Source organism: Harpegnathos saltator, unplaced genomic scaffold (assembly GCF_003227715.2).
Source record: "Harpegnathos saltator strain DR-91 unplaced genomic scaffold, Hsal_v8.6 scaffold221, whole genome shotgun sequence".
In the NCBI taxonomy this organism is placed as follows: Eukaryota; Metazoa; Arthropoda; class Insecta; order Hymenoptera; family Formicidae; genus Harpegnathos; species Harpegnathos saltator.
The window spans coordinates 86,632-99,575 of NW_020230008.1; the positions used below are offsets into that span (position 1 = coordinate 86,632).

General features: G+C 35.8%; 2 protein-coding genes across 2 annotated transcripts in view; both read right to left on the reverse strand.

The window, feature by feature from the left end:
- LOC105183823 (cytochrome P450 4C1) overlaps window positions 1–12,900 on the reverse strand; it is a 37,909-nt gene extending 25,009 nt beyond the window's left edge. Inside the window, exons 1-2 of the mRNA XM_025298477.1 lie at window positions 12,843–12,900; window positions 846–1,026 (exon numbers count right to left, since the gene is read on the reverse strand). Of these exons, the coding sequence (XP_025154262.1) occupies window positions 846–1,014 (169 nt within the window). The 5' untranslated portion in view covers window positions 1,015–1,026; window positions 12,843–12,900. The remainder of the gene's footprint in view (window positions 1–845; window positions 1,027–12,842) is intronic.
- LOC112588451 (uncharacterized) lies at window positions 5,736–7,196 on the reverse strand. The gene is made up of 2 exons (XM_025298480.1): window positions 6,120–7,196; window positions 5,736–5,758 (listed from the first exon to the last, which is right to left on the reverse strand). Exons 1-2 carry the CDS (start codon window positions 7,181–7,183, stop codon window positions 5,755–5,757), a joined length of 1,068 nt encoding a protein of 355 aa, XP_025154265.1. The 5' UTR covers window positions 7,184–7,196; the 3' UTR covers window positions 5,736–5,754.
- Window positions 12,901–12,944: the final 44 nt, after the last annotated feature.

Below are 12,944 nucleotides of genomic sequence, written 5' to 3' on the forward strand. Positions count from 1 at the left end.
CGAGCGAATACGAGAGATTGAATACAGGCGTGTTTGAAAGAGAATGCAATTTTAATAGTTGATCGAACAATCCACAAGAAAAATTGTAGTTACGCAACAAGTACACCGTTCTTTTCCATTCTTTTCTTTCGTAAGTGCGAGAAGCGAAAGCAAAAGAACAAAAAAAGTAACTACTGTAAATCATGTGTAAGATGTCATTTATGCCGTTGCGTTCGAAAACATTTCTCTACGCTAATATTCATTAGGCGCGCGAACATTCAAACACAAAAATGAATTTATTAAAATTCCTAACAGGGACCTCCTCTGTTAATCCATCTATTGACGTATTTATGATTTAAAAATCCTCGAACAATGCGACTGAAATATGCTGACGATATGCTTAATAAAAATTGTTTACAACTTAAGAAAGTTACGCTTCTGGACCCACATGTTTGCATGACTTTTTTCATCCTTATAGTAGAATATGCTCTTAAAATTTGGCTACCTATTTTTGAAACACCATGTAAAAATCATTTAAGAATAAATAAAATAAATACAACTGGGAGAAAGGACAAAGCCCTTTTCCTGACATCTTGTATACGTTCATGTATTGACAAAATTTATCAAAATTTAAGTTTGCCAGTATTGGAAAATGAAATCTAGGTTACAGGTGTTTAGGGATATATGTGTTTTTCAATATGTAGGTAAAATTAACACATATTGTACACATGTAAATTAACAATAGCTAACAATCATCATTATGAAGTTCATTTTAATGCTTTTCTCTATATTATTATAACAAAATCACATCTTGAAAATGGTAAAATGTAAAAACAAAACGATAAGTTTATAAATGATAATATTACCGTCAAAACTTGTCTGGAAAAAGTAGTAAGCATTTCCAATAATTGGATACGCTTTCGGGCCTGGTAGAGCGTTTGCTGCTTGCATGAAACGTAATCGTTTACGATAATACGAGATAAGGTGATATGTACCAATACATATCAAGATGACCGAAACGTATGCAAGCATCATGAAAATGTTCAACTGAAATGATAATTATACATAGATACAATATACATACAGACATAACATACAGGATATTAAAAAAAGTCAGTCAAAATGTATCACTCTAGAATAGACAGCACATTATATTGAATAGAAAGTATCTAGTAAACAGAAGTCAGAAAAGCAATACTCTCAGAAATATAAACGATTTTCGATTCTGGAAATGTAAGTTATTTGTATGCTTCTATTGATCATGTATTATATCTGTTTTTACAATTTTGCAAAATTCTTTCATTTCAAAATTACTCTCCGAATAATTAGAATTTATTTCGAATACTTCCTTAATATTAGTTTTAGTTTTCTTACTATTTTCTTTACTTCTTACTATTATGATCGTTAAGTGAAAAAATTATATTATATAACAAAACAAAACATCTATGTTTTGACGTAAATCAAAGTCAGTATCGGCAGATGAACAGAGCTGCTCAAATGAAGTATATTTAACCCATTAAGTCCTGTACGAATGCACTTTTTCATGACTTTTTTCAAGAGCTTTCTTTTTTACAAACCGGCTCTGCAAAAATTCTAGAACAATAATTTCTGAATCACGTAAAATTATTCGAACTTTCATAATCAGTCAAGAGAATTTTTAAAAAATGCTACCTATATTGCACATCTTTCTGAATCATCCAATGGAAAATAACACATCTTAAAATGTTTTTCCACGAGTTGGAGCAATTGTTTGCTACACAACTGGGCATTGTACACTTCTGTAAAGCAAATATTGTCAAAGCTTTTTTATATGTATGTATGTATGCATGTGAGTTTAAGGTTAGGATTATAAAGTTAAACAGTTGTTCAAGGTTAAGTATTGACTAAAAAGTCAACTTAATTATTAATAATTTACTTAATAATAACAAAATTTTAATATTGAATATTGTATGTAATAAAACTTATACAAAAATTCCGCAGAAATATCATCCCTAAAATGTATGCATACAATGTGATACTGTGCGGCACGCGCTCATAGATATACACAGTCTGTCCCAGATCCAATGAGACTGGTCTAGAAAAAATACAAAGCGTTTATTATTTTGATTTTTTATTCTTGTTTATTCAAAATAGTTTCCTTCTGAGTCAATACAGCGCTGGAAACGTTCAACAAATTTTTCGAAACATTTTTTATACTCATCGGCTGGAATGGCCTTTAGTATGGCGGTCGAAGTCTTTTGGATGATGGGGATTCCCGAAGGAATCCGGCAAACATGTCAGCCATTGTAACTGGTGATTAAACGTGGTGTTTTCAATACGAGCCAAAAACAAAACGTCAGAGTGCGGCATGGAAGTCACCAGAAGAAAGCCAAAAGAGAAAAAATTACGCTTTCAGAAGAGCAAAATCAAAACAATGCTGACCGTTTTCTTCGAAGGGAATTGTTCACAGTGAATTCGTCCCAGAAGGTCAGACGGTGAACGCAGAATATTATCTGGGAGTTCTACAACGATTGTGGGCCAGAATTGGACGAGTTCGATCGGAATATCGAGAGCCAGGCAGTTGGTTTTTGTTGCACGATAATGCACCATCGCACAAAGCCATCATGGTACGTGAATTCTTGACCAAAAAAGGCATCATTGTTATCGATCATCCACCGTATTCACCTGATTTGGCTCCGTGCGACTTCTGGCTACTTCCCAAACTGAAATTGGCGATGAAAGGAAATCGTTTCGATACCATCTTAGTCATCCAAAAGACTTCGACCGCCATACTAAAGGCCATTTCAGCCGATGAGTATAAAAAATGTTTCGAAAAATTTGTTGAACGTTTCCAGCGCTGTATTGACTCAGAAGGAGACTATTTTGAATAAACAAGAATAAAAAATAAAAATAATAAACGCTTTGTATTTTTTTAGACTAGTCTCATTGGATCTGGGACAGACTGTATAGAACCATGCCCACGAAATAGAAAGTTTCCTCTACTATTTCCCTGTTACATATGGCGGTCCAAAGAACCAATAAAAAATCGACTAATGATGTCCATACTCTGACTTGAGGTATTGTAGTCTGCACTAAAGAACGCAATAACTGACGTTAAGATGCAATCAAATTTACTGAATGAAAATCGAATTGAGTGCAGCAAGCGGGCGGCACGACATGCGGCAGGCTTGCGCTAAGAAGTCGAAAAGACAAGCACGAAGAATCGCGGCGCCTAACGCTCCGAGAGAACCAAATAATGTGTTGTAAAGTCCGTATCATACTAGCGACTCGCGGCTGCGACTGCGACTGAGATTGCGATTGCGATTTCTTGTTTTCCAATCACACTTGCGATTGGCGATCGCGGCTGCGGTTAAATACTGTTAACATACTTTTACACGTACAATCCCAGAGAAGGGGTTTATATTTTACGAGATCTATTAAATAATAGTCTATCTCCTTATTAAATTGTTTTGACATTTAAAAAAAAATATACATAACACACAAAACAACACAGATATAACCTTATTCTAATGATCACCAACTTCTACATACTATTAAATAAATGTGATTATGACGAGCGCGTCACGTGATTATACGGAGTTCTGTGATTGGTTGCGACTGCGGCTGCGACTCGAAAAATGGACAGCCGTCCAAACGACATTCGTGAGTCGCAGCCGCGAGTCGCTTTCTGATTGGTCGAAGAAGAATCGCAATCGCAATCGCAGCCGCAGCCGCAGTCGCTAGTGTGATACACGCATAACGATCCACCGGCAGCCGTTTTAAAAACGAGACGAAAATCGCGACGACATTCCCATCGAGATACCCGGGCAACTCTCGGCGGACAGGTAAACACATGTATGTGCCGGATTGGCTGTTCCAGCCTCGTTTGATTCACTGCTCACGTGAACCTAGCATGAAACACCGAATAGTGATCGGAAACTAAGCTCGCAGGGCTCACGTGAACAGCTGATGAGAGAATATTCGTGAACTTTAAAAACCTCACAGGTCCAGGCGAACATACCGCCCGCCTTGAAGCGTAGATTCAATGCTCGGTACGTATTTAAAAAGAAAATACCCGACACACATCTCCAGCAGCCAATCAATTAAAATGAATCAAACGGCAAGTGTTGGCTCGCAACGCAGGAAGCCGCCACCCGCCCTGAGCCAACATTGACAGATACAATAATTACGACTTAAAGCAATAGGAACGCATGATGAACATATTATACTCGTTAAGTCGACGGTGAAGTACATTCAATGGGAAGCACGCAAAGCTTCCCGATCGGGCGGACATAACTTAACGCGGCGGTTTTAATGGTGACGATGCGAATTAATTCGTCGGCACCAGGATGAACCTGGCTAACTCGGCCGAGCTCCTACTTGCACGGCGCGCGAGTCGGGTTGCGCAACAAGACGAGACGGCTTATTTGCATCGACGGAGTCACCTTGCGCCACTTAGTGCGCTGTTGGAGAATGTTGATGTAATCACTCGCCCATAAGCGCCAAAATCGTTCGGAAAACTGGCAAACAAGTTGTCACCGAGACAACCGGTTTTCGGGCAACATGAATATCGAGGGTTCAGGAACGAGGAGGAACAGTGAGCGAAGATCCTATTAAAAAATGTCCCGGAGTCAGGTATTGATAGTCATCGAATGAGTCCGATAGAGGTGCGATCGGCCGAGAGTTCAGACAAGCCTCAACCTGGTAAAGAAGAGTGGTAAATTCTTCGATTGACAGCGTGTGATCTCCTATCACACGGCGTAGATCAGAGCTCGGCAAAGTTTCCAACCAAGTTTGGCCGATTCTCGGGAGCTACGTCTCCTCTTACCGCGGCGGATCCAACAACTGACGGTCGTGGCTCGCGATCTCAGGACCGTTAAGATCATAAGGCGCATCTATGCATTGCCTACTAAAGATGCGTTCGGGGAGCGCGTCGATCAGCGCTAACGCGGCATTCAATCCTTGTATATGTAATGAGCGATAAGGATAGAATAACGTGTTAGCGTTGACAGCGCGCTCTTTTAACGCACTTCAAAGGCTGAAAAATAAATGTATCGATACGACTATATGTATAATATTTCGTACAAACTTGTACAAGTATATATATATTTTTTCTTATATTTTTATAATTAGAAGATACATAATAGGTTTCCGCGCCCCCCATAGGTCACCCATGAGATACTATTGCCGACGCGTTTTTTTTTTAATGGTATCCCCTGTAAGCCTATTCCACTAAAGGAGAAGAGAAAAATAGCAACTTTTGATCGGCAATGGGAACTTAAAAAGAAGAAGAAATTAAACCAATTTTCGAATACTGTGCGACTGTACAAGTGATGAAATATCAACATCAAAGTTTGAAGTGCTTGCTAGCATTAAAGAGGATAAAGATGCATCATTTAAAGAAGAACGTTTATCCGTTTTCATTAATTTCATTTTAGAAAAAGAGCTCTCGCATAGATATGTGGAACCGAACAGAAAAATACAAAGACTAAAATTTATTAAAAGAGGATAAGAAGATTGCTTTAAAATCTTAAAAAAATCTATTCCTTTTTCTAGCCGCGCCTTAAGGGGGAATATACAGTCAGAGACGCGAAAAAAGGAGGTTTTTCAAGAATTTTTTTAAACTAAATGACTATACTTATTTATTCAAAAACTTTTCTATAATGTTAAGCTATGTTTGAAGAACATTTTCTAATTTTTTTAGCCAATAATAATAATAATATAAGTTTTAGCGATGACGTAAATGCGAATCGTAAAAAAAAGATGCATTCTCGTGACATCATATCTTGGGCAGGATTATCTGAAACAAAAAAAGCAAAAAGATTTCGTTTGTATAGGACTTTGTCTTCCGGGTGAACGAAGGATTTTGAAAAAATTTGAATTTTGAATTTTTTAGAGTACTTTGAAGTTAAGGTCACGATTTTCGCTTAAAAAATTGACCGTATTATGTTTATAAAACGAGTTCTAATTATTGAAAACAAAAATCCTTCGTTCACCCGGAAGCTTAACATGTATAAAATAAGTGTGCACAATTTGAAAATAATCGGTGCATTAGATTTGAGATATCGTGTCCACCAACTTTGAAAATGTGGTTTTGAGAAAAACGCGTTTGAAGTTTTCAGTATGAATAAAACCTCCATAACAATTTTTTTTCAACTTACACAGAATCGTCTATTCCAGGACCATAAAATAAGTCCTCGACGCCTTCCAGAATGTCCAATTGTTCAGAATTTTTCTGCCTTTGTAGGATTCTTGCCTCCCGTGTAGCGAGTTTCGCTCTGTACTCGGCGGCGTTAATTCGTTTTTCGTCCAATTTTCGGCAATAATCGACAGAATTACGTCCTAATTTCACTCTCATTGAATAAAGAATAGCTAGATGACTCGATGATCCTTCGTTAAAAACACACGCTGAAATTTTAGCAGCAATATCTACTATTGTAGAGCCACTTGGAACAATTTTTGGCGTAATTTTCCAAATCAACTGATTATAGCTCTCATTGTTGTTTTGGTTGAAGCCGCCAATACATCTTTTTAGTAAGGTATCCGAGCTCAAATCTTCGTAAACAGGTCGAATTGCTTGCAATATGACATTACTAAAACTGTCATATGAGTGCACGAACGATTGAAGCTTGTCCATGGCTGCATCACGCTGCCACTCACACCAAGAATCTTCGCCAACTGGACACATATCGTGTTGAGGATTTTCATTTGTAGAAGCGTAGTGGTAAAATGTGACCCAAATACCTTTTTTCATGTCCTCAATATTCTCACAATTACGTCGAATTGCTAGTCCGTAATAAACCGTGAGCTTGTCTATCGTTTTTCCGGTTAATTTGCCTTTTCCTCCCAAAACTTTTCTTTTTATTCTTTTCTTATTTTTCGTTTCAACTTCAACGACAGTGTTATTGACGATATTACGGAGGCGAGCTCCCATTCTTTTTTGGACATGCCCAACACATTCTTTCTTGAAAATTTCAAAATCATTGCCATTATCAACTTTTTGTAATATTCCAGTAAATGTTTTCGAGTCTCCGTCTCCGATATAATAACGATATTTTACACCGTATTTTTCCTCAGAACGGTTAAACATTTCTATTACCGCATCCACTTCCATTTTGCCAGAGGAACCTGTATGATTTGCGGAGCAATTTTCCTTATGTGTTTCGTACCATTCTTTGTATTCATTCTCTTTGACATTCATTTTTTTACTCCAAACTACACACATTTTACAGTAGATACTTTTTACGCATACATCAATAATTTTACTACTATAATAGCCAATTAATGATGCTACACCAAACAATGAATTAAAACTACGCTTTTGCCACGTTCCGTCTCCCGATACAGTTAGTTCATTTGTATAATCTAAATTGTATTTTTTACATGTTTCTTTTTTTCTTCTTCTACAGCATTTGAAAAAATTTTCTCAGCAACGGTATTCACACACTCTTTCATATTTTTAACCATAATATCGTAAGTTGTTTGATTTAAAAATGGTGGCAGGTCCATTAAACCGCAAAACTTTTTACACCCTTCTAATCCTAGTCCTAAAATTCTCATCACGTAAATAAATCTGCGATTTATTTCATAAGTATGGCCGATAAAAGGGCAAGAGGATATGTAATTGGGCGGACACGTGTTACACATTACAGTAATTTTGAATCCGAGGCCACGATCACTGCACGTTTGAAATTGTACATCACCATTGCATATCTTGCACTTTACTACATTCGAAATGACCGAAAAAACTGTAAAAAAATTCAGAATTCTGTATTCTACAGTATTGTCTGTTGGCACATGCATGTCCTCGAGATACTTTATTTTTTTTGCAGATGTACTGAAACTTAATGGGTCAGTTTCGGCCGTTTTTGGATTAAAACTCTGCCTCCGTTTTTTAAACCTGTCTTTTCGAGCTGCACTATTTTGCCGGGTATTTCTGTTCACTTTACGATCTTCCATAGTAGAAAACGGCACGAAAATCTTTTCCACAGGCGCACAACAAGCGTACAGTTCAAAACTGATGCGAGACTAACGGTTCTACCGGTCTTGAAAACAAACGTGTTTATACCTGCGCCCTACGTGCCGCTCGTGCTTCAACGGGTTGGGCGGGCGGGTCTTCTAGACGCTCTAACTCACTCAGTTTTGCTCGGATCAACTTGAAATTTTGACACAACATTCCTGAGATGTTGTACTTTCATATAAAAAGAAAAATAAAAAAAACCATTTTTTCAAATTTCTGACTGTATATTCCCCCTTAAGGAAAATATCAGTTTGAAGACGGCAAAGTTCCTCTTAAAATTCTAATTTCTGTTCCTCAATCTGAGCAGTGACAGGATTTTCAAAAATAATTAAATCATTCCGAAGTATTGCGATATCACTAAAACGCGTTTCGAATTGAGTTATTATTGACTCAAGAATGTCAATGTGTCGTTTGAAATGAATTTTATTATGTTCCTCTGCAAGAATCTGGCAACATGGAAAGAAATGGAAAATATGTTGTATTAAATGATTTTTCAGTATTATTAATTTTCTCTGAAAAGAATCTACACTACTAATCAATTCAGAAATATTTTGATTCGGCTTTTGCAGCTTTAAATTTAATGAATTGAGATGAGTAATTAAGTCATTTATTACTGCGAGTTCAGAAAGTAATTCTAAATTAGTGAAAAATCTTGAAATTCTTTGTATTTTGTAATGGAATATTCTTGCAAGAAAAGGAAGACTTCTTTTTTTATTGCAAAGAACTTCTCTAAACATTTACCAGCACTAAGCCAGCGAACCTCACAAAGGGGTACATCCGTGTAGGCTGCATTATGCTCTGCGAGAAACTGCTGAAACTTTCGATGAGAAAGAAATTTGTTACCGCCCTTAATAAAATTTATTATTTTTGTCACCATTTGCATCCCACTACTTAATTTCACAGCTTTCCCACATAATGCTTCTCGATGAATAATACAATGAATCATAGGAATATTAAAATTCCGCTACTTAATTATTAATTTCGAAATTTAATTATTATCCGCTGCCTAAAAAAAGAGAACATAGTTGTGTGTAACATCGTCGTTGACGAATTGGAAATCCGAAAGCGACAGAGCCAGCGTTGCACACCTACGCAGATCAGCAATATTTTCTTTTGGTTGCTTTCTCTCTCTTTCTCTCTCTCTCTCTCTCTCTCTGCTTTGAAACCAACAGTAAGTTTTACTTTCTTTATTATCTACCCTTCCTATCACCATTTTATTAATTCCCCTTATTTTCCTTTTTTTCCTCTCTTTCCTTTTCTCTCACACATACAGACACACATACATATACAATCATTCGCATAACTATAAATTGTCATATTTTAAACCGCGCCGTTATATCATTTTGTTTGTCATCTGTATTTTAATAAATTTGTTAAATATCTAATTTTCCATTAATTAATTTCAAAATCACCCCACCTTCCAACAGTCGACTCATGGTCCTATCCCCGATAAAGGGATTCGCGTCCCTGACCGAAAAACGGACCGCTCGTCGTACGTCAGCGAGCGAGTAAAGGGACCCGTCGGGTTCCTGACACGTTCCCTAACATGCGTGTACGAACGAGGTTCGCTTTTACCGCGAACAGCAAAGTTACGCTCCTCCTCTAGGACGTAACAGAACCATTACAAAAGAAAAAAAGGACGAGAAAGAAATACAAGTATCTCCTGATATAAAGGTAAATTGATTTGTCAAATTACTTTACTCTTATTCCTTTTTTTATCCTGTTTATTAATTTTTGAATTGTATTTTAAATAGGATGTATCAACATAAATATCTCCACAACGACTTAAATTAAGTGGTCGAGAAGAAAAATTGAAGCGTGAGAATAACATTTTAAGATGTAGATTATACCGAAGAAACTTAAAACTGTCAAATATAAGAGATATGTTGCAGCGTTTAAAAGATGCAGGTAACTCATCAGATGAGTTAGAAGAAATACTCTTCACATAGTTTAGTGGTTTGAAATTGGACTTATTAAACAATGAATTGAAGAATAAGGATAAAAAGTTTGAGAGAACGTACTCAGATAAAATAAAAATGTTTGCATCTACGTTATATTTTTACTCTCCAAAAGCATACAATTTTGTTCGTGAGTACTTAAGTCTACCTCATGAAGTAACATTACGGAGATATGTTGCACATTTTTCTTGCGAAGCACGTTTTCTTGATACCGTTTTTCAGTTTCTAAAAAAAGAAAGTATTGATTGTGACTATTTAAAAAATGTAGCTTTAATAATAGACTCAATATCCATTAAGTCTAGTGTATTAGGTGTACAACTTTGCTTCCGCCGTTTTTTCCCGAATTTCGAGGCTTTATTGTAAAAAACTGGTTATACATTTATGATTCAAAGTATTGTCCATCGCTGGCCACTACTTTTTCCTATCTCTCGGGTAGCGTACGAATCCCGCGTTGAAAAAACTGGTCGTTTTTTGAAGCGATCCACGAATCGATCCAATTTCTTACTTCTTCATAAGACCGGAAGTGCTAATCAACTAGGCCGTGTGCCATTGATCGAAACAAGTGATAGTCAGAGGGAGCAACGTCTAGAGAATACAGCGGGTGGGGTAGGACTTCCCATTTCAACGTTTCCAAGTATGTCTTGACCACTTTCGCATCATGGGGTCGAGCATTGTCATGCTGCAAAATCACTTTATCGTGTCTCTCGTTGTATTGCGGCCGTTGATCTTTCAATGCTCGGCTCAAACGCATTAATTGCGTTCGATAACGATCGCCTGTGATTGTTTCAGTCGGTTTTTAACAGCTTATGATACACTACGCCGAGCTGGTCCCACCAAATACAGAGCATGACCTTGGAGCCGTGAATATTCGGTTTGGTCGTCGACGTGGAAGCATGGCCGGGATATGCCCATGATTTTCTGCGCTTGGGTTATCGTAATGAACCCATTTTTTCGTCCCCAGTCACAATGCGATGCAGAAATTCCTTCCGTCTTTTGCCTTTCAAGCAATTGTTCACAAGCAAACAAACGCCGTTCAACATCTCTCGGGTACGAGTTTCAACTCGTACGGCACCCAATTTCCTTGCTTCTGAATCATTCCCATGTCTTTGAGGCGTTTTGAAATTGCTTGTTGAGTCATTCCCAATGATCGTGCCAATTCTTCTTGACTTTGACAAGAGTCTTCATTAAGTAATACCTTCAATTCTGCATCTTCGAAAACCTTCTCTCTTCCACCGCTATGCCGGTCTTCGACGTGAAAATCACCGTTTTTTGAAGCAATATTATTATAATAGTGCCCTGACTTTTGTTAATTTGATAATTTTGAAATTTCTAAACACTAATAAGTTAACAAAAGTTAGGGCATTATTGTAGCAATATATTTTTGAAACAGAATAAAGTAAAAAAGTCTAATACTATTTTTTCTTTTGACAAATAGTTAGTGAGATATCGTAAGTTAAGTATTGAAAAAATTACCGAGTTTTTCCCTTAAATATTCCAAAAAATATTGGGCAAACAGAAAAATGTTTGAGACAAAAATTGTTCAAATTAATTGGTAGAAAAAGCTGTAATAAAAAGGTGAGATTTCTATTTTAAAAAATTGATGATCAGTGAATATCTCGAAAGTAGCATCACCTGTAAATAAAGCGCTATCGCTGTCTTATATCCCCTTTCAAACCAAATAATTTTTGTTTGAAATATTTTTCTCTAAAATATCGCGTTTATAAAAAAATCGGCTGGTACGATTGGTCTGTGATGCCCTGTATAATATATAAAATATAATAATAAAAATAATATCACACACACCAACATTATACATATGATATTACAAAAAAAAGTTATTTTTCCAGTAATTATTTCACTATATAACATAAGTATCATATATTGTTCTTAGTGAGCTCAGATGTATTATGGCCACTTTACATATGGACGCGTCCGAAAATACTCTGACAATATGAACAATGCTGTTTTCGCTTTCCGGTAATAATTTCCAATATGCAGGCAAGATAATAAAACTTATTGTCTTTTTCACGAAAATAGGTTCTACAGAATTACTGACTTCCGGCTATCTCACACATTATTCCGAGGTAGTGCAAGATCAGCATATGGTAATGCATATGGCGCTTGATTATTAACTTAGTTTCGACTTATATAAATAAGAAAGTTATTAAAAAAGAAATCATTAGTAAAATACGTGATAATTGACGGAAATGAAAATAAAATTTATAAAATATGTGAAATTTTCTCCATCGTTTAGTGATGAATTTTGAAAACTATCTTCAATGAAATTTGCGTTTGTACATCAAGTAAAATTAGTATTAAGTTGATCAGAATTCCAAATTTATTTTCAATCTTTACATTCAAATAAGTTATACTATTCTGTTAATCTCTACATATAATTATAAATGCGTTCTGATTTCCGCGTTGCTGATCATTTACTGATTTTAAATGATTTTAGAACGAGTAATACGCTAGTCTTAGTAGTAGTACTGTCAGTGTTATTAACACTATTTCGGAATATAATCATATTATTATATAATCATTATTATTTTGATTTCTGCGCACATTTCGACTTATCACGTCAAAGACAAACGTGAAATATTATCTGAATATTTAAAGTATTTGTATTTCTTGAATAGCTTGGACAAAGTTATGAGATAGAAAAAGATAGAAACCAATAAATGAAGTAAATATCATTTTGGTAAGTTTTCAAACTATTATTTCTAATGTTACGTCTGAAGTATCAAATAGAAAATCAAATATATAATAATTTTATTTACAATAAGGAGTCATATGATGGCTATATGTATCAGAATAAATAATAATTATTTTTGTGCAAACATCTTAATGTTTCGATCGATGAGGTAATTGGTGAAATATATCTAGGACATTTTAATGCAAACATTTACCTTTTTCAGCAAAATCGCAGTATATAATTTGAAGAACCCTTGAACAGTTGGAACTAATGATGACTGTATAAACAGACGAAAATGAATACGATATACATATGC

Coding starts and splice junctions, on each gene's coding strand:
- LOC112588451 (XM_025298480.1), bottom strand. CDS start 7,183: ATGTGTGTAGTTTGGAGTAAAAAAATGAATGTCAAAGAGAATGAATAC.